The sequence below is a fragment of the Manacus vitellinus genome, unplaced genomic scaffold, assembly GCF_001715985.3.
Source record: "Manacus vitellinus isolate BGI_N305 unplaced genomic scaffold, ASM171598v3 scaffold_4_pilon, whole genome shotgun sequence".
In the NCBI taxonomy this organism is placed as follows: domain Eukaryota; kingdom Metazoa; phylum Chordata; class Aves; order Passeriformes; family Pipridae; genus Manacus; species Manacus vitellinus.
In genome coordinates, this window is record NW_021940604.1 from 33,786,749 (window position 1) to 33,809,160 (window position 22,412).

Genomic DNA, 22,412 nt, shown 5'->3' on the forward strand with positions numbered 1-22,412 from the left:
CTTCTGCTGTCTCTGTCATGCTCTAGCTGGCAGTTGTATGTCCCACAGCCTTGGTTCCTTGGCTGGCTCCGTCATAGCACACCACAGTTTTCACCCTTCCCAGTCCCTTATTAAGGGATAAGCAGATGATAAGCAACAACTACCACTTTTCAGCTTCATTACTACTTCCTTGCTATCACTGTCCCTACAAAAATAAGGAAAGAATGTCATAATGTAACTAAATTGTGTTCATTCTTTCTCAAACTAATTTGTTTGTATATTCAGTCTCAGGAAGGCTGCAGAATGGTTTCTTTTCTTTGGAACCATAACGCTTGAAGGCAGAGATTTTGTTGTCTGCCACAACAAAATCCATCCAGTATGGTGGGGCACTGGATCCTTTAGTCAGCTTCCAGAGTATAAGTATTTGAATAGTTTTTAGAACTGTTTTTGTAGATTACTGAAGCATCTCAAATTTTGCTTCTTGAGCTTTGTCTCAAATAGGATGTAAATTAAGTATTTAGCAACCTTGCTAAGTACAAAGGACTCAGCAAGATACTATCTTTATAGTCTTATTTTAGAGTGATTAATACATTGTATGTAAGAAAGAGGAGACAGTTTCTTTCCACAAACATCTGTTTATGATTTAAACTCTGCAAAATATCCAGAAAAAGACTGTGTGGTGAATACAGACTTAGGACTTTTGCCACGTATCCTACTGTCTCAATGACTGCTTCTATACTATTATTAATTTTGTTGGTATAATTCCAAATCTGTCATACTGAGTTTCAAAATATTTGTAGTCACATACCCTACTACTAAACAAAAATAAGAAATGAAAACTTGGGTGCCATTTCTGTAGTTGATATATTACTTGATAATATTACCTGAATACTAATGCTGCAACATAAAATTATGATCAAAAGCATACGGTCATTATCAGCACGTTTTGCTGTAAATAGTTGGGAATGTATTTGAGAAAATCAAGTTTGCTCCACTCGACTTTTTCTCCTCTTTCTTTATGTGTAGCTGCTCCTTTCCAGTGATAGACCCCACCTGTTTTCCCTGTGTAACAACCATCTGGCTTAATCCTGGGGATGCAGCTCCCTCTTTCACAGCTTGCTAAGTCTCTTCCAGTTAGGTCTGCTCTGGTCAAATAATGACATGCAGAGCTAATGTGTTTAAAGGGATCCAGCTAAACATTACACTTTGTACAGCCTTATTTTTGCACTAACAAGCTTCTTGCTATTTTCTAGCAGTCTCTTGGACCATAGAGAAACACATAATGTAAGTGTTTAAGAGGCATTTAGGCAATAGCCTTGTTAACATGCTGTGACTTTTGGTCAGCCCTGAGGTGGTCAGTTAGACTAGATGATTGCTCTAGGTCCCTTTCAACTTCTCTATTCTCTGTGAGCTTTGGCATTGTCAAAAGAAGTATGTATTTTTCACTTTGGATGGTGCAATATAGTGATGAGGCCTCAATGTTAATGTAAATATGGATTTTGTGGTTTGTTTGTGATGTTGCAGTATGAAAAATTGTTGGGTTTTTTCTGACATCAGGTACATTACAGATAGTCCTGATGAGGATATACCCTGTACTTCTAGAAGAAGAAGTTGTCTCTTGGCATAAAGATAAGGCTGTCTTGCACAGCAACACTTACTGGATCTGTGTTCAAATTCTACCAAGCAAACACTGCAAGAATATCAGAAAAAATGTGAGATTCCAACATCTAAAAACCACTTTGGTCTATTAAGAAGGTCTTTAAAGTACTTTGAAACTACCAAAAGGGCAATAGAGATTTTTTTTGACTAGAGATGAAAGCTGAGAGCTAATGAAGGGATTTTTGTAGGACAGAGTGAAAGCCACAATGTCACTTGTCCTCACAGGGAGGAGATTCCTTTGGAATTCAGGTTATGGCATTATTGCTTATGACTTCGGAAGTCTTCTAGAATTTTTGCTGGAGGCTCAAGCCAAGCTTTGAAAAAGTTTAGCTGCTGAGTGCTACATTTAAGAGCTGAACTCTGGGCATGCAGCTAGTACAAGATAGCTTTTGTGATGCTTCTAGCCTCTATTGATGCTTGAAGGATAAGAAATAACATCTCAAAGTTGGCAAATGGACATTCAGGGCTGTTATTTGTAGTGTTTCTCTGTGTGGGGGTTGTTAGTCTCTATGCTACGCAGTAGCTTGTACATCATAGCCACTGTACAATGATTTGGACTGCATAAGCTGAGTTTGCCTCACTGTATTTAAATGTTGTAACTACTTTCACAACACTATCCATGCTTCCAATCAGGAGGTTCTTGGAGGAATCCCTAGAGACAGTCTCTTCTCACTCTTCTAAGTTGTTATCCCAGAAATTATATAATATTTATAAATTTTCAAAATCTTAATATGCTTTTCTTTTATTTTTTTAATGGTTCCAACAAAGGGAAAGGAACTTAAAGCGTTTTGGAACCATAAATACTTCACATATTTAGAGATGGGTGGGGACTTGACTATTTAGCTGAATTTTGTGAAGATTTAAAGCACTAGCTGTCTACATTGAATGCCAGGAAATGTAGACATCTTAGAAGATGCATATGTGTGTGTATATATGTACTCAATTTATAAAACAACAATAATTCCAGAAGTATGAAATTGGCTGTAGTCCTAGTTTTTCAGTTAAAAATAATAGCACTGGAGATATTGAGTGGAATTTCATGGCTTTAAAACTGTTTTACCAGATCATTGCTAGATGCTTTTCTTATTTAGTAGACTTTAAACATTTCCAAGAGCTCATTATTCCCATCTCTAGGGAAGAGACTTTGCAGACAACTACAGTTATTGTACATCTTTCCTGGCCTTATTGAGGGAAGTGGGGGAGGGAAGCAGTGTAATGGATATGTGTTTCCTGACCAAAAATCCAGTCCTGTGTCAATGTCTTGTGAGCATTTGGATGAAAAACTGAACAAATTCAACAACAACAACAACAAAAAAATCCCCTGATCACAGTAGCTAATGTCTTGGTCCAGACGATCTAGCTTCTTAAATCATAGAGGGGGGAGATATAGAATGAAAAGAGACTTTTTTTCTGCTGTCTTTGTCAAATTGTGAGAAGTTTACAGAACTAATCTCAGTTCAACATCTGATCCTAATTTTCAGCTGAGTTCAGTTTATTGTTGCCTGTCAGAGCCCTGAGACAAATGAAAACAAAAAGAAATTGGCTGGGTTTCTTTGTAAGAAGAAATTTTCCTGAATTCTGGAGGAGTTTCCTCCAGAATTCTTAAGGAGGATGTTCAATAGTGGTGCAATCCCCTACCAACAGCATTCTTCATGTCATCCTTTCACTAAGTGGTTAGAGTCAGATGGCAGCTTTCCCAAAGCTTGTGAAAAACACATTTTATAATTAATCATTTTCATTAGTATAAATCACATAGCTTGTAATTTTTGCTGATTATTGCTGCTCTTAAAAATAAATTATGAAAATAAAAAGTACTTTAATAGTAGGATAGACGAACAGTCCAGTATTCCTGACCATTTACTACTTCAGGAGCTTCCCTTTTAATCTATATACTGCAATGTACGATTAAGTAAATAAAGAGTTTCAAAGTGCGGCACTTACTCTCTCTCTTACTCTTCTTATATTTTAGTCAGCCTTGACTTTCATAGCTTCTTGAAATGGAAACAATGGGTTTTTTCAACATGATAAGAGATTCAGAAACGGTTTTGGTTTATTTGTTTATTGGCAATGAGTAGAGACATTTGCTATTTATTTTCTATTTATTTATTTTTTTATTTTAATATACAGATGATCCTGCCAGTAGGAACAAATCTTATGATGTAATCATTGACCCTATTTACATTTTTATCTATTAAAGCCTAACAGAAAATATAAACATTAATCAAACCAAGGTTTAACTCTGTCTTTATCCTACAAAGGTGGAATTTGAGGGCTGAGGACCAAGGAGACATACAGATGCCAAGCTCTAAGCTATCTTGTGCAAGAAAAAAAATTATCAGGAAGCAAATTTTCATTAAGGGAGTTCAGATGAGATTCTTTGGTAGTACATGACAGTTTATATAAGAGAAACAGCATTTGATGGCATAATTCTGATTATAATCATTATTTTATGGATTGTATGCATCCACTGAACTACAACCAGCAGGGGAGGGATAGATTTTGGGAGCCACCTCAGATGCCACAGTGAATGTTTAACATGCACATTTAGATATCTCTTGATACTGTACAAGTTTGAAGCATTATTCAGTCTATTCACTCACATTTCTTCACAAGACTTCTACCCATATAAAAATTTCTTCCCAGAAAGGTAATATGTGCATATATGTATTTGCTTCTGCATGACTGGGAGAAATACGATTGTAATAACTTTCTTCTACTTCCTCCCCACATTTCTGCAAAAAATAAGTATTTTGAGAATTATCCAGTGTTACTGCTGAAGATGGATTAGGGTGAGCAGGTTCACTCATTTACAGCCACCCACTGGAGTTTTGGGTCACACAGTGCTTTTGTGAGTGTTCTGTGCTTGGCATCACCCAAACATGTAATGAGTTGATAGCCTTTAAAAAGGTCATGTATATTAGGTGATAGGGAAAATAGCTTTCAGACAGGTAGTTGAAAGAAACAGATATTATTATTATTAATATTATTATAGAATAAGTGTAATTAACCTTTACACTTTTTTAGACCATGTAATCTATTACTATGAATACATTTTCAGGCTTCTTTCGGAAAACTCATGGTCATAGAAAGTACACAGACAATCCAAAAGCTTTGCTTTATGTTATGTAATAATAGTTGTTGCCATGCTAAGGAAGCTCAAGCTGAGCTTGTTTATTCTCAAAAAGGCATTACAGAAAGAAAAAAACTCTGATTTTCTTTGTTATGGCTTTGATTACATAGTGTAAACATTGCACAGGTGTAAAATACTTTGCCTTTTTTTCCCACATTCACTTATTTTTTCTGCAAAAGCTATTAAATACCCTTTCTCAGAAGTAAAGTTTCTGGCTGGCATGAGATGACAGGATGATTCATCTATGCAAGCAATTGATTGCTTCTGTGGTTTAAGATGCTATTTTTTGGGATGCAAGGTGGCCTTAGGAGTCTGTAGAATCCAACTCTATAGTTTTGTGAATGAGTAACCTTAAAAAAGAGTAAAGTTGTATTAACTGGCATTCTTAAACTGCTCCAATATGACTGCTCTCAGTAGGTGCTACACTGTTCTCCATATAACACACTCAAATAATGAGTACTCAAGTAGACCAAGTAATTCTAACCATGGATGTAAACATTTCAATACTCATCAGACAACAAAGACTAGAAGTCAGATTACTGGCTAATGAAAAGAAATGTTAACTAATCTTAAAAGGCAGATGGATCTCTGATCAATAAATCATGAACTGGGGACTTAAACTTACTGAAGTAACCAAGATGTATATATTTTTAGGCAAAGTATCCTGAGCATACCAATTAAAACAATTAAATTTTCTAAAGTCTTTGGAATGCATATGTATTAATAACTTTGAATACTTAGTCATAGAATTTACCAGTAATTACAATTAACAGAAAGTTTTTGTGTCAAACACCAAAATAAGAGTATCTGGAATTAGTATAAACCTCTTTCCTTCATGATTTGCTGCAGTCCTTCCAAAAGAGTGTGGCCTGGGTCTAGTTTCAATGCATCTTCAATGGTGAATGTATCCAGTAAGAATTCCAGCAGCTCATCTCTGAAAAACCAATTTACCAAGTCCACTAAAATACATACAAGGCTATTTGTTGGATTAATATTGATAAATTGAAGGTTAAGTGAGTGATATGCAAAAGACAAATAATATACATAGAAATAGAATTTAGAAACAACATAAAACCTACTCTTTTTAACTGTTTGGTATATCCTACTTTTGCAATACAGCAAAGATGGTATCTGAACCAGCTAATTTCAAATGCATGTATATTCTGCAAAGTCTATATGCCACAGCCATATCCAAGGATTCTAGTTTAGATGTATTGTTACTTTCTAAAGAGTCTGAAATAAAATCAGAGAAAAATTGCATCTGATTAGTGTGCTGCCTCTGTAATCTAAAATAAAACATACATCAGTTTCTTACTTCTCTGTGCCAGGCATTAGGAGACCATTTGGTACACCATCTGAGGTTCCCTGAGGAAGGTGTAAATAATACTGTGAAAAGGGTAGATAATATTATAATCCTCTTAGAAGAGGATTATTAACAGTTCTGAGGAACGTGCAACCCCTTCCTTTTCTCACTTAGTCCCCAATTATAGAAGCTATAATTTTATACAGTGCTCTTTTAAGATCACTGATATAATCCCCAGGATCTTGAATATTTGAGGAGCAGCCATGTAGAACTTCTAACCACCTGTTTAAAATGTTAAAATAGAATTAGAACACTTATGGGACCTTAATTTAGTCTCCAATTAACCTTTTTTCCAATCATTGTTAATAAAGATTTGAACATAAGTTTACCAGTGAGACAGTTTGGACTGAAAAGTTTGAACTTACTTCAAAGGCAATTTTTAAGAAAGTTGAATTCATGATGCTAAAGTGTAACTGTAGCCAGTAGCACAGGCTGTAATAATATGTCCAGTGTAGGTCAGCCGAAAGCGTTGCCAATTTTTCAGTGTAAAATACAATGTTCATACTTTCCTTTTGTCTTGGGATTTCAGAAAGCTTCTGTTTCTGCAATGAAAGCAAGAGTGGCTATTACTTCTTTACCATAACTTCTTGAAAAAACATTACTCTTATAAATACACCATTTTATTGAGTTTGAGTATTCCACTTCTATGGCAAAGTTTATAAACATTCCTCCAATTTTTCCCAAGTAAAAGCCCAATTAGGAGTAATTTTGAAATTAATACGTGAAGTCTTGACTTTGTTTAAATATTAATAGCAATGGCGACTTCTGGAGTATCGAGGAGCCACGAAAAGAGATTTTGTTAGTCTTTGAAGCTTTACTCATTGTGTGGAGGTTTGAACATTGTGACTTGTATAAACCATATTAGTAAAATTGTAGAAAAATGCGTTTTGTTTGTAGTATTAAAATGTGACTTTCCGTTAAGTTCTGGCTAATATTTTCAAAACAGTAAACACTTGAGTGCTTTAGAAAAGTATTCTCTCAGTTTTGTTTTCTTTCTTTCCTTTAAACACATGATATGGAATTTCTTCTAGTACAAGATTATTTTTAAAAATTTGTGATATAGTTCTGACCTGATTTTATGTAGTCATTGGTCTAAAAATGTTTTGGGTTTTTTTCGCTGTGAAAAACTTCTTCTTTCCTGGTCCAGAATAACCCAAGTTGTTCATCACATGTGAAATCAAGAGAGCAACCAAGCAGTTGCAACCTGGTTTTGTAATATTGGCATAATTGAATTCATGTGTGCTAAGGGAGATGCAAAATGTGCAATAATTGAGTGGGAAGTGCTCTATCTTCAGGCCAACCATCACAAGTCTAGGAGAAATGTTCTTAAAGGCAACTGTGTAAATCCTATGGAGCCCACCTGAACATCTATTAATTTCTGTTTTCTTCTGCAAGATAACAATTTACTTTAGCTCACTGATGCCAACTGCTGGAGGTTAAATGTATATTCGCTGCAACTTGAGTTGCAGTTTCACTCATAAAGCTGATTGGAAAAGCTTTTTATTCATACAGAATAATAAACTTATGGCATGAGCCAAAAGTGCCTGGTGCCTTTATCTTTAGAGAATCTCTGATGCTCTTACAATGATACGTGGTATGGAAGCTGTAATCCAGATTCTAACTGTTTAATATGTCTGCCCCGGGAAGGGCAGGAAGAAGGAAGAACACTATCTGAGGAGCAGCAGGTCACCATTCCCCACAAACTAAGGAGTTTGGTTGAACACATGCTTACATTCATTTTTATGTTTTCTGGTTTGTGGTATCTTACATGTGATGTACACGGATAATGTTGCCTCTGTTTATTGATATTTAATTTCTGCTGAATAGCATTGAGCTGGAAAATTAAATTGCTCTGGCAAGGCTACTCAAACAGAACCCACTCAGCTTCTGTACAGAAGTGACAGTGCTCTCCATCTTGCTAGGATGTGTAAGATGAATCTGATGTCTTTCCCTAGGCATAGTTCTTCTCTGTGTATATCTTTTATTAGGATAGATTTGAAAATATTTATAGTCTTGGATAATCTCCCTTCTGGATTACAGTACTTTCTGGCCTTTGTGATGCAAACCTGGTTTCCTTCCAGGCAGTCCAAATGTTGCTGCCAAACTCTTCTTGCTCTCATGGGCTTTGTTCACACTTCCTCTTGAGAAAATGTTCTTATTGGCTTTACTATACCAAAATAGTTTTTATTCTTTCATGGTTATACACAGCTTTATTGGTACCTCTACCTCATCTCTGCTTTAGTTACACAGCTCTGCTACTTTATTTTTTTTTCATGTTTTGCTTAAGAGGGTTTTTTTTTCTCCTTTAATATGAAATTATCTTCCCCCGTTACATCTGCAACTCAACTTTTCTTTGTTTCCTTCAGATTGCTATTCAAAACCTACCTTTTGTAAGTTCTTTCAGCCATCTCACAGAGTGCTGAGTGTGTCAACATAATCGAACATTTGGAGTTGTATGTTATTTAAGCATTCCTCTCCGTGTTCAATGTGCTGCAAATTTACAAAGACGGAAAACATTTCTGTAAAGTAGTTTGACCTTCTGCATAATATGAGGCATTTAGTTAGAATCAAGTGGGTTTAATGTTTAATTCTTTAAATATAGACATCAGAAACGGTCAGAGTACTATAGCACTGGTTATACTATAACGAATAGTGATATGACTATTTTGAAACTATAACAAAAAGTGATATTACCATATCCATATTTGATAATCCCTTATCTGTACAGCCCTTATTTATGTTAACCTTTTAGGCTGTGATAGTTGCTGAGCCATGGTATATATCCATTACCTATAGCTTTTTTTGATTTTTTTTTTTTTAATCTAAAATAGCATTCTTCAGTTTTGGTCCTTGGTTTATAAATTTACATTTGGCCACATTAAAATAAATGTATTTGTCTTTGCCCAGTTTACAAGATAGTACCCTGTTTCATAATTTATGACAACCTCAATCTTTATGTCATGTGTAAACTTTATTATTTATTGTATTTTTCCCCATCTATTTGTTATTATGGATAATTAATAACTTTGTACATAAGCATTAGTTCCTGTAGAGATCACTGCAGAGATAAATGCTTCTCTTTCTTTTTCTTCCTTCCCATCTCCTTTTATTTAGTTGCCCCTGGACGTGTCTTCCCATGATACTTAGATATTATGTAATGGAGGGCAGAGATTTATATGTATAGTTTAATTGTCAAGTAATCTTAACAATGCAAATAGAGTGGAGTGGAAAAAAGGTCAAACGCTTAAAATACATTGCAAAAAAATATCCTAGAATCCATGTAGATGGTGTTCTTGGAAAAGAGTCAAAAGAGAAATTTGAAGTTGGATGTCCTTTGGGCCTGTATCTAACACAAGATGTAGACTACAGAAGAGCTGTAGCACACTGATCTAGTGTTTTCCAGAGTGATATCATCCCTAAAGACAACGAGACTGACTTCAAGCCATCATCAATGTCAAGGTTATTTCTTCATATATAAAAAATCTTTGACCAGGATGGTGGCATGAACTGCATAATCACAGCAAGATTATGAAGAATTTAAAAGTACATAGGATAAGTTCAGATTTTGTCTGGACAGATTTCTTTTTCTAGTGCAGTACTGGGCATAAGACACATAAACTATCTTGATACCAACATAGCAGATGTTCCATGCTTCTTTCTTTCTCCCTTTAGTCAGAGTGGAACTGAAAAGTTGCCTGGAATAGGTCACAGAACCATAGAATCACAGGTCAGCTGCAAGTTTTCATGTTGTTAACTGCAGAAACTTAAAATCAGTAATTTTAAAACCTACAAAAACATTCTCTTGAAAACTAGTTTCCCTCAGTCTTGGGGAAATACTAGAGACTTAAAGAACCAGTTCCTTTACCATCAAGTACCATGAGAGTATGTAGCTGTAAATGACTTCTCAGATATCCTTCCAGAAGTCCCAAGTTTTTGTCTGATCCTGGCAATTCTTTGCTGAAGTTTATCCTGAAATAAGTGTAATAAAGTTGAATCTTTCCTGCACAGTGGAATAATAGCTCCATTGTGAATTACAGGGGTTTCCAGTCTGAGGTACATACATAATAGTGTGAAGGCAGTAATAGCATGTTGTGTTTGCTGTGGGACCATTGTGGAAGAAGGAAGTGTGTTCTTCAGATCTAACCATGGGATGTGTCAAGTACCTCCAACTTGAGGCATTCAACCCCTCACAGTTAGCGTGGTATAGAGAGCCAGTGAAGTTGTAATCCAGAAGGGGCAGGTTGAAGAAAGCTTTAGAAATTTAACTGTTTATATATATACATACAGAAGAAACCCTTTTCCCACCTCCCCTGGAAATAGTGATGTTAAGTAAAGACCAGCATCAAGTCTAGGCATAACAGAATATCTGGTTTTGTGTACAGTAAATTGCTTTCTTCACAAGTACAGTATGGACCATCTAGATATTTTTCTAAAGACATTAATGTAAATGGAAGTGGGTTTGGCACTAAAAACCGAATAGTATCCTATCCTCATTTTCATTAACTTTCGTTACTTATATATGAATTATTTCTCACACTGCAAAATTAGTGTTGACCAATTGGAGAAGAAATAGGTCTTTGTATTATTGTGTCAAATAATCAGTGCTCTACACATTATATGTTTAGTTAGATTTTATCAACCATATTCACCTGGAATGCTATACTCAGTACAAGAGAGAGATACTGGAGAGTGACTAGTGAAGGGCCACTGAGATGATGGACTGGAGCATCTCTCCTGTGAGGAAAGACTGAGAGCTGAGGCTGTTTAGCCCGGTGAAGCAGCAGCTCAGAGGGTGTGTGCAAATATTGCTAGAGAAAGAACCAAGCTGTTTGTAAGTGGTGCCCTGTGCCAGGACAAGAGAAAATAAGACACAAACATTGTGCTTAAATGTAAGAGAAGTTTCAGCTTTAGAAAAAAAAAACATTTTACTGTCCGGATGATCGAACGTTGACACAGGTTGCCCAGGGAGGTTGTAGAGACTGTCCCTGCAGATATCCAAAAGCTGTCTGGATGTGATCCTGCAGAGCTTGCTGTAGTTGACCCTGCTTGAACAGGTGAGTGGATAAAATGGCTGCCTGCCAGCCTCAGCCATTCTGTGATTCTGTGATATTCCACTGTAATATTCACAGTTCCTCAAGTCAAACAGCACACTGTCTAAATAATGCCTTCAGAATAGTACATTCTCCATTTCTTCAGTCTAACCTCCACTATGCTTCTTTTCTCTCAAGTGTTATTTGTGTTGCAGGTACATAAGATATTTTAATGCCTTAAAAAGACCATCAAGAATTTGGAAAGGGAGACGTTTATTTCATAAATGATCAAACAGTAGAAATATTATGGAGTGTGTTTCATCTATTAGAAATGCTTTAAGTGTTCCCATTACAACCTCCCTTTGACGTTTCTGAAAGCTCATTACTTTTTTGCCTTTTAACAGTCAAGGTGAAGACTGTGAGTGGTAGAATTTAGATTTCCATCTGTTCATTATACTTTAGGTAGCAAGGAGAAAGAGCAGATGTGATGCCCCAGGCTTTCTACTAATTTGGCTATCCATCTGCATCTTTTATTTTATGGAAAATATCTATAAACTCCTGTGAATATCATCAAATATGTAAGGAAGTGCAGTCATCTTGGTTTAACCTCCTAAGGCTACTTAGCAATCTTTAGATTCTGGCAAAAGATACAATATCTTTTCCAAAAAGGCATTGGAGTTGCTATAAATCACTCAGGCCTGATTCAATGAGGCATCAAGGGAGGTATTTAAGTTAAAATAAAGGAGTGGTCCTGTTGATCCAAGCTGGAATTCTCATGTATTTAAGTAAATACCTTAATAAATTAGTGTTTTTGAAGTAGTATTTTTAAATACTATTAGACTCAGTTAAATAACTATAATTGAAAAATTATTTGGAAGCTTTCTGGTGTAGAATTATTAGCCAAGGATCTTATTTTATTTTTGTTGCTGTAAGGCAGACCCTTTCACCTTTTTGGAAAATGGGGAAAATTAGTGTCTGGGCAGTGAATATATGAAAGGTCATTCTCAAGAAAATAAAATGCAGCTTCAATAAGTAAAATACCTCCTTAAAGTGCACACAGTCAATACAAATATAATTTGTCCATCCAAAATGAAAACTTTACCTTTTCCAAGTGTAGCTCTTATTTTAATACAGAAATCTGAGAACATGTCCATGCTTAGGGAATACAGGCTTCTTGGAATAGATGGTTCCACTAATCACAGTAATTATGAATAGTAATATATATAAAACAGTATTGTTCGTACTAGAAGATCTCTAGAAGACTTCCCTGTGACAGCCCTGTGCAATTGTTGACCACTGTTCAAGTGCAGCTATACTTATCTCTTTTTGATAACTTTTGCAAAATTTAGAACATTAAAAATCTGATTAGTAAAGTGTTCAGGTGCATACCAATACCCGGGCAAACCTCAGAACTGTGGCTTTATGATGTTTTTCTTGGCAAAGTAAAATTCCTGACAATCTAAGCCAGATAGTAATGATCACTGATTTAGAGATTGCAGAAGTGACCAGTAAACACCCATTTGAAACTAGATTCAAATGATTTTAAGCTGTGTAGGATGACTTATCAAATAGTGTTGTGTATTTTATACACTTTTTTTTAATAACAATAGTTCCTTTTTGTTTTAATGCAAAACCATTTAATTAAAATAAAAAAGTAAGCTTGAAGGGCTTAAAAAAGACCACTCTATATTTTGGGATGGCAAGAAGTGACACACACCTTTAGCTACAGCTAAAGATTCATGAGGAATAAAGCTACTTACTATTTCCATCTGAGAGGGATTTCTTTCTTGATTCTCTGTTTTTATGATTTAGCCTGCTCAGACACTTGACCAATCCATCTGTTCAGTACCCTTCCCTCCCTCAGCCTGAAGTGTCACAGTGCCAAGTCTCTAAAGAAGAGTTGAAGAGGATGAAAAGAAAAAAAATATCTCAGATCATCTGTTTCAAATCTTCACTCATCTCTTTTAAGCGAATATAAAACTGAAGGTAATTTGAGATTGTTCTTTGGTCTAAGTCACAGTTAAAGCAGCTAAATGGTAACACTAAAAAGGCAGTAGAATAGCTAGGAGAGGTACAATTACATTTTCAGGCTCCCTGAGTTTTACTTTTGGCTCAAATAGGGTCAGGATTAGGTAACAAGTAAACCAATACAAATTCATGAGAGTGCATCACAGTAATTCAGTTTGCTGTTTACTTGAAATTCACATGGAACTTTTTTTTCTTAAGGAGGAAAACTACTGAAATTTACAATATAGTTTTCTTCCTCTTCAGATTTAACCTGAAAGTTAGGCAAGCTCAGATACCTTTGCGTTTGTGGAAGTTTGGTGGTGTGTTTTTTTCATGGCAGTGACCTAGTCTACTGGGCCTGATGTTTGTGTATGTCAAGAACTAAGTGTAAGATTTTGGCTCATGTCTGACTTTGTGAAATTTCAGAAGTGTAATTTATTTGTGTAATGTGCATTATACCATATCTCAGTACTGTGCTATCCAGCCATCTTCCTGCTGAGGGGACTGTTTCACAGTGGAAAGGAGGAAACTTGCCACAATCCACTGTAAGAAATTGATTTGACAGCGCTCAGTGAAAGTTCTTATGGAACAGAGAGGTGGATTTATGTTAAAAGTGTTTAAAAAAGTTGATTTTACTTATTCAGTTTCATGCCTTCCTACTCAAAGCATCAGCATCCATGTCTTCATGTGGTCTGAGCAGGACTGCTCATGTGTGACACTGAAGGCAAAAGGGCCCTGGCTGTCAAGTCTTCCGTGCTTTTTCTGGGCTTCTAGTGGTGACTGGTGATAAACTTGATTTTATACAGGTCTTCTATGCCCTTAGCAACAGCTATGCTGGCATGGTTATTTTACCTCAAATTATTGCTTACTTCAGCCTCCATAAATTTTTTGTGTCTGCTGTCCGTTTGTCTGTATGTTCTCATCTTGAATTTCTTCAGATTGCAGTATAACTTCTTGCTGTGCTCACAGGATAAGGAGTGGCATAAGTGATGTGCTGTGATAGCAGTTGTTGCTCTTCTGCTGTTGTCAACATGCAGGGTCATGGTCCCAGAGTTGGCTGTGCTGTGGCCCTACCAGGGCTCAGACCTGCTCATCTGGGTTTAAATGAGACATTTTTAATTTTCCTGCAGTCAGTTTTGTCCTTCCTTATCCATGTGTGCCACTGTTTTCACCTTTGTTTTGCTGCTCCTTCTAGTACTACTCACGTTTCCATTCATACTTCATTGCTAGCACCCTCCCTAATTCCGTTATAAGACTCTAAACATGTGAACTGGAAAAGACTAAATTATGATCAAGTCTAGTTCCTGACAACATTGTTGTGTGCAGTACTTTAGAACAAATATCCAAATCAAAAATAAAATACAAATAGTTTTGCAAACTTTACAATTATGGTAACTTACAGTTAATAATTTCATAGCCTTTATATATTACAGCCCTGAGACATCTGAGAGTTGCTTCAATCAGGTATTGGAGTAGAAGAAATCTAGTTCAAGTTCCCTAGTGACTGTCCATATTAATCCTAACAGCACTTTGAAAATGCACAAAAACTTAGAGAGGGTATGTTTAGAACTGTTTTCAACTCATTTTTTCAGTAGAATGGACTTCTGAGACTTCAATTTAAAGACCTAATAGTTCTTGCTGCAGAGTGTGATGCAACCAAGCTGATGACGAGTTAAAGAAACAGACTGTCTTTTACTTACAGTAATTGTGTATGTTAGTATACCACAAAAGCTTTTCATTTAATTACCTTTACTTGTAAGAGAAGCCCTTTATGTACATAGTGCCCGACTGTGGGCAAAGAATCTGGCTTTGCTTCTCTGCTTAGCAAAAAATTCTAGGGCCACCAGCCTCAAGACCTTCCTCATTGAGCACTGCCCTGCTCCTAAGCCTTGCTATTCCCAAAGCCGATGAAGCCCACACATGTAGCAGTGCTGTTGGCTGGGGGGCAAAAAAAAGGGAGAAAATTGAGTCATCTCCACCCCATTCTCCTCACTACTCCTGGAATAGAAAGGCCATGGAGATAAATATGAAATCTGCTCAGGACAGGGAAAGATGCAAACAGAAGAGTGTTAGAAGCACTGGTACAAAGCAGGGCTGCACTGCAGACACTACAGCGCTGTGATTGTGCCAGAAATGGTAACATGGAAAGGTTTTGTAGGATTATATTTCCTTAAGAGAACGTGAATGAAACGTGGGTCTCCTGCTGGTGGGTGCTAAATGCTGCCATCATCCCTACCTCCATGCCTACTTTGGTCATGTACTGAATTCATATAGGTAAGGATTGGTTTTGATACAGAAAATGGCTATGAAAAATAATCCTATGAAAGTAAATGCTTTCTGTAGATAAAATAAAACCAGTGGCTACCTATAGGGGAATAAAAAAAGAATTTTAAATATAGTCATTCATGTGGAAAGCAGAGATGCTGACAGTTTCTATTAAGTTCTTTAGAAAGTCTCTTTTTGTGAAGAATGTCCTGTCTGACTTGCTGGTCCAATTCAGGACAGAGAAAGTTGTTTGTAATTCAATCATACCTCTTCTAGGAAGGTTTTGGCATTGTAGGACTGGCTAGAGCTCAGTGCACCTTGGACAGATTTTTGTCCTGTGCAGCTGTAGCACATCAGGCTGTTAGAAAGGCAGCATGAGTAGTAACATCTGCTTCAAAGGGGCTGGGATGCTTGCTGGAAGGTATCTCATCTTGGCCACCTTTTTCCTCGGAACACTTATGTGGCAATTGTTGTGGAAAACTCTATCCCCCTCATTCAAATTGTGTTAAATTTAACCAGCAGGGTAAAATTTTAGTGGAAGAGGTGCTAGGATGGATGTATGACCTCATTGCAGCAGTTTAGTTGCTTTATGAAATGAAGTTAAAGATAGCTTGGGAGAGAGCAGAAGGAGAAGGCACCCAGGTCCTAAGAGCTGTCAGGAGTGGAGGTGGGAAGGTGGGAAGGCATGTGTTCATGAAAGCCCTGTCACAAAGCAGAGTTTGTAGCAGCAGCCTTTGTGCTTTACATCTGTTTTGAGCAGTGGGATATGTGGTAATGAGCAAGCTTACAGCATTTGGAGCAGGGAGGAAGGAGATGATTTCCACATCATCCTGGTGCACTTTAAATAGTTCTGGCTGGCAGAGCAGCTGCATGACGCACAAGGCAAGGGAGAGAGAGCACCAATGTTACTATCATTTTGGTTTGCTTCTCCTTAGGAATGGGTGGCAGCAACCACTTCTGGTGGTTTCTAAGGTTTTTTCAGTTCCAGGCACATATGAACAACAACAAAAAAATAGTCAAACAGGATTTTGGAAGCTAAAAACCTAAAAAGCAACCACTTGTTCCTTTAGGAAGGTTTCCAAAACAACGGCTGGCAGTAAGAACAAATGATCTAAATTTATTTCCAAAAAAAATTCTTAGCTGTTGAAGTAAGCATGGATTTTGCTGATCATATGGTTTGAATTCAAAATTATGCCCACACTTTTATAGCTCCCACTATATTCTTGAGGGTTTTCCGTGTTTGAGGTTCTTGAGAGCATTAGATTGCCAAAATGCTGGTACTGTATATTTGGGATCATTAAAGAGCTTTGGACATTTTTCTTCAGCCTGTTACATAAAGATATACTCTGTAGAATTACTTGAAATATTAATATTGTTGTCACAGACAACTGAACATAAATTTATTTATAAATGGGATAAACTAAGCTAAGACTGTCACGAAGATATGTTGTAAATTGGGAGAAGTATTGGAACCATTGTTTTCTGGCAACCACACATTATTCAGTAGGATGGTTCATTGTCCAGCATTTGCTTCCCATACTTGATGACAAATCTGATGTTGCATGCTTGCCATCTCTCTTGTCCACATTTTCTCTTCATAACAAAGAAGGGAAATATGGCTTTGAACGTCTGTCCAGTTGGATCTTGATTCAGACTGCCTGTGTGACTTGGAATCTAAGATCCAAGTACACAGAAAGGCGTGGGTGACAAAACAGGATTTACAAGGGGGAACAGTGATCTGGATTATCACTTTCTAGGGACAGTTTATGTTTGTTTAATCAGCTACTGCTGTGACACATCCTAAATAGGTGGAAGAAAGGAGTTCACAGCTACAGATCACTTGCCTGCAAAAATTCAGCAGTCCTAGCCAGGGCTCACTTATGCAAAGCTATTACTTTCAGAGAAGTGTTTTTCAGAGCACAAAAATAGTCAAGAATTCATTTGGGCATTTGTTATAGTTACACACTGAGGAGGAATGTCTCCCAGATTTTCTTTTTTTTTTTTTAATTTACTTTTGGTAGTGTAGGACTAGATCCTATAATTTCTTCAGGTGTTCTGGTTAGGACAATTTGTGCCTACTGGACAGGTTCTTTCTTCCATTTAGTTGTACCACCTTTCAGTATGAAAATGCACGTTAGTTACGTGTTCCTTCAGTTCCCCAATTAATCCCCTATGTGTCCCCAGGTCAAAAGCAGTGATAGATGGAGAACTGCTGTCTCTGTTTTGAGCAAGCAGTAAGGCATGATGTGTTGCATGATGTGTTGTAGGGGCAGCGTTGTAACCGAATACAATGTCTGCTCCTGGGATTCTACTGTTGGTGACACATTCAAATTAGAACGTTTTTAGGTTACATTGTAAAAATGTGTGCATTCAAATTTCAAATAGGAAGAAGAAATTGTCCTAAGGTATGTGATGGTCAAGTTTAGCTACATAGATAAGCACTATGCAGGTTAGCACCCTTATTTCATACTTTCATATTAAATAGTCCACTATTTGTAAAATGTGGAGAAGTACCTCTTACAACATTTTCTGTCATGACAACTCCTTGTAATTTTGCCTCCTAATCTTGTTATGCCTGAAGTCACTGGCTTTTGACGTACTCACTGTAACAGTCAACCACAACCATTCAAGGGTTTTACATCTGATGAATTTGTTGGTAGTAAGTCCCTTACTTGCATCTGGACCTGCCTGATCAGTCACTCTGAGTCATCTGAGGAAACTCAGTGAAGTCAATCTGTGCTGTATCTATATCAAGTATTGATGATAGATGGTCACATTTTAGGATAGCTGTATGCTTGTTTTCCCTTTCCATAATGTTTGAAAGATAATACGAGTTACAGAACTGTTGCCCAGTTGCTTGAATTTGAGTGGTTTGAAAGGCGCAGCAGGATTTGATGACTGACTGCACATGGGCAAGCAATAAAATGCTTGGTTCTCTTCACATCCAGCAGTTATTTGTCTACCGTACCCACATATGGAGAGGTGCATGTCCAAACTGGAAATTTGGAATGACAGAAGAGTATGAGTTGCAAACAGAGAGGACATGTTCTGCTTTTGTGAGGGCTGATTCGAACAATTTCCCTTTATAGCGGAGAAACTGCAAGCTGAAACTGTCCGTCAGAGTGTGAAAGTGTTGGAAGGATGTTGCAGAGTGATAATTGAAGGAAAGTGGATCTCAGCTGTTGGCTGTGAACATTGTCTTAGGTTTTGGCTCAATTTTTGCTCGAAGTGATTGTGATAATAAGATGTGGAAGTCATAGAAGAATTGGTGGCTATTTTGGTGTGGTTGTTGCTTCTAGAACTGTGTGGCAACTTTGTAGCTAATTCCTTATTGCAAGGGGGTTTTCTGGAATGCCAGATATTATCTGTTTTGTATTACATCATCTCTATGTCTCATCTGTTAGTGATTTTGAGAATGGGAATACTCCAAGCAGAGAAACACTGTAATTTTTTCATGGCTCCCACCGACTGGATTTGATTAGACTTTTTCAAGAACACAGACCTCAAGGTTCACAAGTCTTATGAGGTACTACCACAGTATGGGAAGTACTGAAGTGTCAGCTTTTTACCTGAATGTAATGTGCTACACTTGCAGTGAATAAGAATGCCGCTTAGAAATTTTTCTGCTATGATACCAAAATCTCAGAGGTCCAGGGTTAGACTGCTTGGTTTTTTTCTATTTTAATTAAACAACCATGATATCTGGCCCAGAGAGTTAGTATGGATAGTGTGCCCAGTATAGGATGAGAGTTTTCTACAGGGATGCTTATTTAATATAACTCACAGGAAGTTTTGGTCTGTGTCTACAAAGAAAATAGAGAAAAATCAACTGCAGATGAGAAAATGGAATATTATGTATGTTAAAATAAAGAAACAGACTGGCCTAATGACATCCAAGAAACACATATAACCAAGCTCCAGAATTCCAGAGTGTTAATCTCATTAGTTCCGTATTATTATGTAACTGTCAGCTCCTGGACCCTTATGGAATCATAGAAATTCATTGCAGAAACTGAATCAGGTTAGAAATTTAAAATTATTGAAAGCAGCTCTAGTTTCTTATTTGAACCCAGTTATGATTTACAGAACTGAATTACTGACTTGCCAAATTCTCTTTTAAAGAGTTGCCTGTCATTATGCTGCTGAAGAAGTCCAGGTTTTTCCATAAAACCTGAAAATGTATTTATTTTCAGCAGGGATTACCATTCCTGCCAGTGAAATCCCCGTAGATTTGGATAATTGTAATATGGCTGTAAATATGTGATTTCCATGGAAATTAATTTAGTCACAGGAATTTTTGTCCTTTTTTTTTAGTACTGATGGCTTTGCTTATTGTGGTTGCCAAACACATATATGATTTAAAGAAAAACTTAACGTATTTATACTGAACTGCTCAGTATATTATTATTTATACTGAGTCTCCCAGGACATGTATGTATTGCTTTTTTGTATGAAGCATGAACTGCTTGACTATCTCTCATGGATTTGCACTGTTAGCAAATAAGGAAAACCTCCTTTAAATCAATCAGGATGTGTGCTTTTGCAATCTTGTCCTGTTAGACACTAGTGGTAGTAATTTCATAGCCACACCTTAATGTAATATTTTTTTAAGTTTTAATCAAATGATTCCTTAGTCTTTGCAAATTGCCATTTGATTTATTTAAGTTTGAAATACCTTTCTTAAAAATATATTTTCTTGTAATATTATTCCAAAGTGGGATAACGTTTATGTGATATTTCCAGATCCAAACTTGTGCAAGCAGTTTTAGTGTTAACACTGTATTTTAACCTTTTCATGTTTTACTCTTTTTTTCCCCATATGATACTGGCAGTATTGAAGTTATATTTGGGTTTTTCCTGTTGTCAGTGTCTGTGAGCTTGAATTCAGTCTTTACATAGTTTTTGTGTAGAAAATGTATTCATTGTTTTTGGTGGTTTTGTGGGATTTTTTGCTTTTGTTTTAAGAAAGTACTTAAAAATGCCACATGTGAATGGTAGGCAAGGAATCCAGAGACAATACTATTAAAAAGCATATCTAAGGACGGGAGGATATTTACAAAAGCATGTAGGGACAGGACACGGGGGATTGGCTTCAAACTGAGAGAGAGTAACTTTAGATTAGATAATTAGGAAAAAATTCTTTACTGTGAGGGTGGCGAAGCACTGGAATAGGTTGCTCAGAGAATTTGTGGATGCCCTATCTCTGAAAGTGTTCAAGACCAGGTTGGATGAAGATCTGAACAAGCTGGTCTAGACGAAACATGTCCCTGGCAGGGGAGTTGGTGACCTTTAAGGTCCCTTCCAACCTGAACCATTCTGTGATTCTGTGACTCTATGATATATAGTAGTAATGTTAATTTATTTTAACTTCTTATTAACTTTCATTTTAGGAGTAACCTTATTGGCACAGCATGGCAATTGTTTACTTTTTAGGTATTGGCATACAAGTCTAGTGCCAGGAGTCTTCAGTTTTTTTATTAAAAAAAAAATAAGATACAGAATAATAGAATTATAGAGTGGTTTCTGTTGGAATGGACCCTTAAAGGCCATCTGGTCCAATCCCTTGCTGTGAGCAGGGACATCTTCAACTAGATCAGGTTGCTCAGAGCCCTGTCCAACCTGACCTTGGATGTTTCCATATATATACTCCTTTGTTCCTCTCTTTTATATTTTTTAGATGTATTTGAGATGCCTTGTGCCTGTCGAAGTCATCATAGGCAACTACCTATACTAGAAATTGTACACTAGTGAATTGGCAATGAGACTGTTACCATGAGGTTCATCAAAAGTTACTTGTCCCATGCTGTTGAACTGACTTACGTAGTCATATCACCTAAATGATAGAAATTGCTCAGCTGATACAACCACATGCTGTATTTTCAAAATGTACTATATGGAGATTTCAAAATAGGAAGTGCCAATTTGCATTTTTCCATTAGCTACAAAGATAAGAAAACATTAAAATGGACAATAACATTGATTATTAGCATATTATTTAAGAAACAGATGTAAGAAATGTAGAGAGCCTTGGTTTTGCATATACTCAAAATTTTAATGTATATTAGCCAAGTGTAACTCAATTCAAATTTGCAGCTATCACTTTACTTCCTTAAATTGTTCTCACATGTTTATTGTTTGTCTAGATTACCCATGGCTTTGATCAATACTTCTTTTATAATAAGAATGGTCAAGCAAAATGTCGTGAGTGATTACATGGTTCTGACCTGCATAATGACAATAAAATAAAATCCATGTTCTGAATGTGTTACCTTTTTATTGAGAGCAACTTTTTTTGTTCACTGCCTGATTTCTCAGTGAAGACTTCTGTTGAGATATCTGCAGAGAGGTGAAGACTTTCTTCACTGATCTTTTATTCATAACTTAGAACTGAGTAAATACTACTAGTAGCATAATTATGCCTTCTAGTTAATCTATATGAACATAAAGATACAAAATATAACAGAAACGTATCAGTAGATGTATGAATCAAAATCTGACTGCAAATGTTAATAGCTTTTTAATATAAAATTTTGATTTTTTTTAATGTAATGCGTAATTTTTTGTCTTTCTAGATATGGCATGAACTGCCTCATTCAGTTTGAGGATTTTGCTAATGCTAATGCATTCCGCCTCCTGCATAAGTACCGTAACAAGTATTGCACTTTCAATGATGACATTCAAGGTAAGAGACTTTTTCTCTTCTCTTCATTAATGTGCTCAAAAGCCAGAAAAATAAGATTTAATTTCCAGAGGGAAACAAATCTATCATCTTTATTGTGGTATTGGTAGATGTACAGGTCATATCTTGCCTTGGGTTTCCTCAACATGGGTTTCTGGTGAGCTGCATTTGCTTTTAACCTTTCCCTTCTCATTTACACCTCATGCTCTATTTAGAAGTTCAGTCTTTGTGGGCTTTTTTAATAGCTTAGTATGTGAATGGCTTTCACCATATAAATTATGGACTTCAGGATTTTGAACA

At 36.4% G+C, this 22,412-nt stretch overlaps 1 protein-coding gene across 1 annotated transcript in view; it reads left to right on the plus strand.

Annotated features, from left to right (window-relative positions):
• The window catches only part of ME1 (malic enzyme 1), a 165,101-nt gene that overhangs the window by 102,401 nt on the left and 40,288 nt on the right, over nt 1–22,412 (plus strand). The window contains exon 7 of the mRNA XM_018078070.3: nt 22,006–22,115. Coding sequence (XP_017933559.1) covers nt 22,006–22,115 — 110 coding nt within the window. The remainder of the gene's footprint in view (nt 1–22,005; nt 22,116–22,412) is intronic.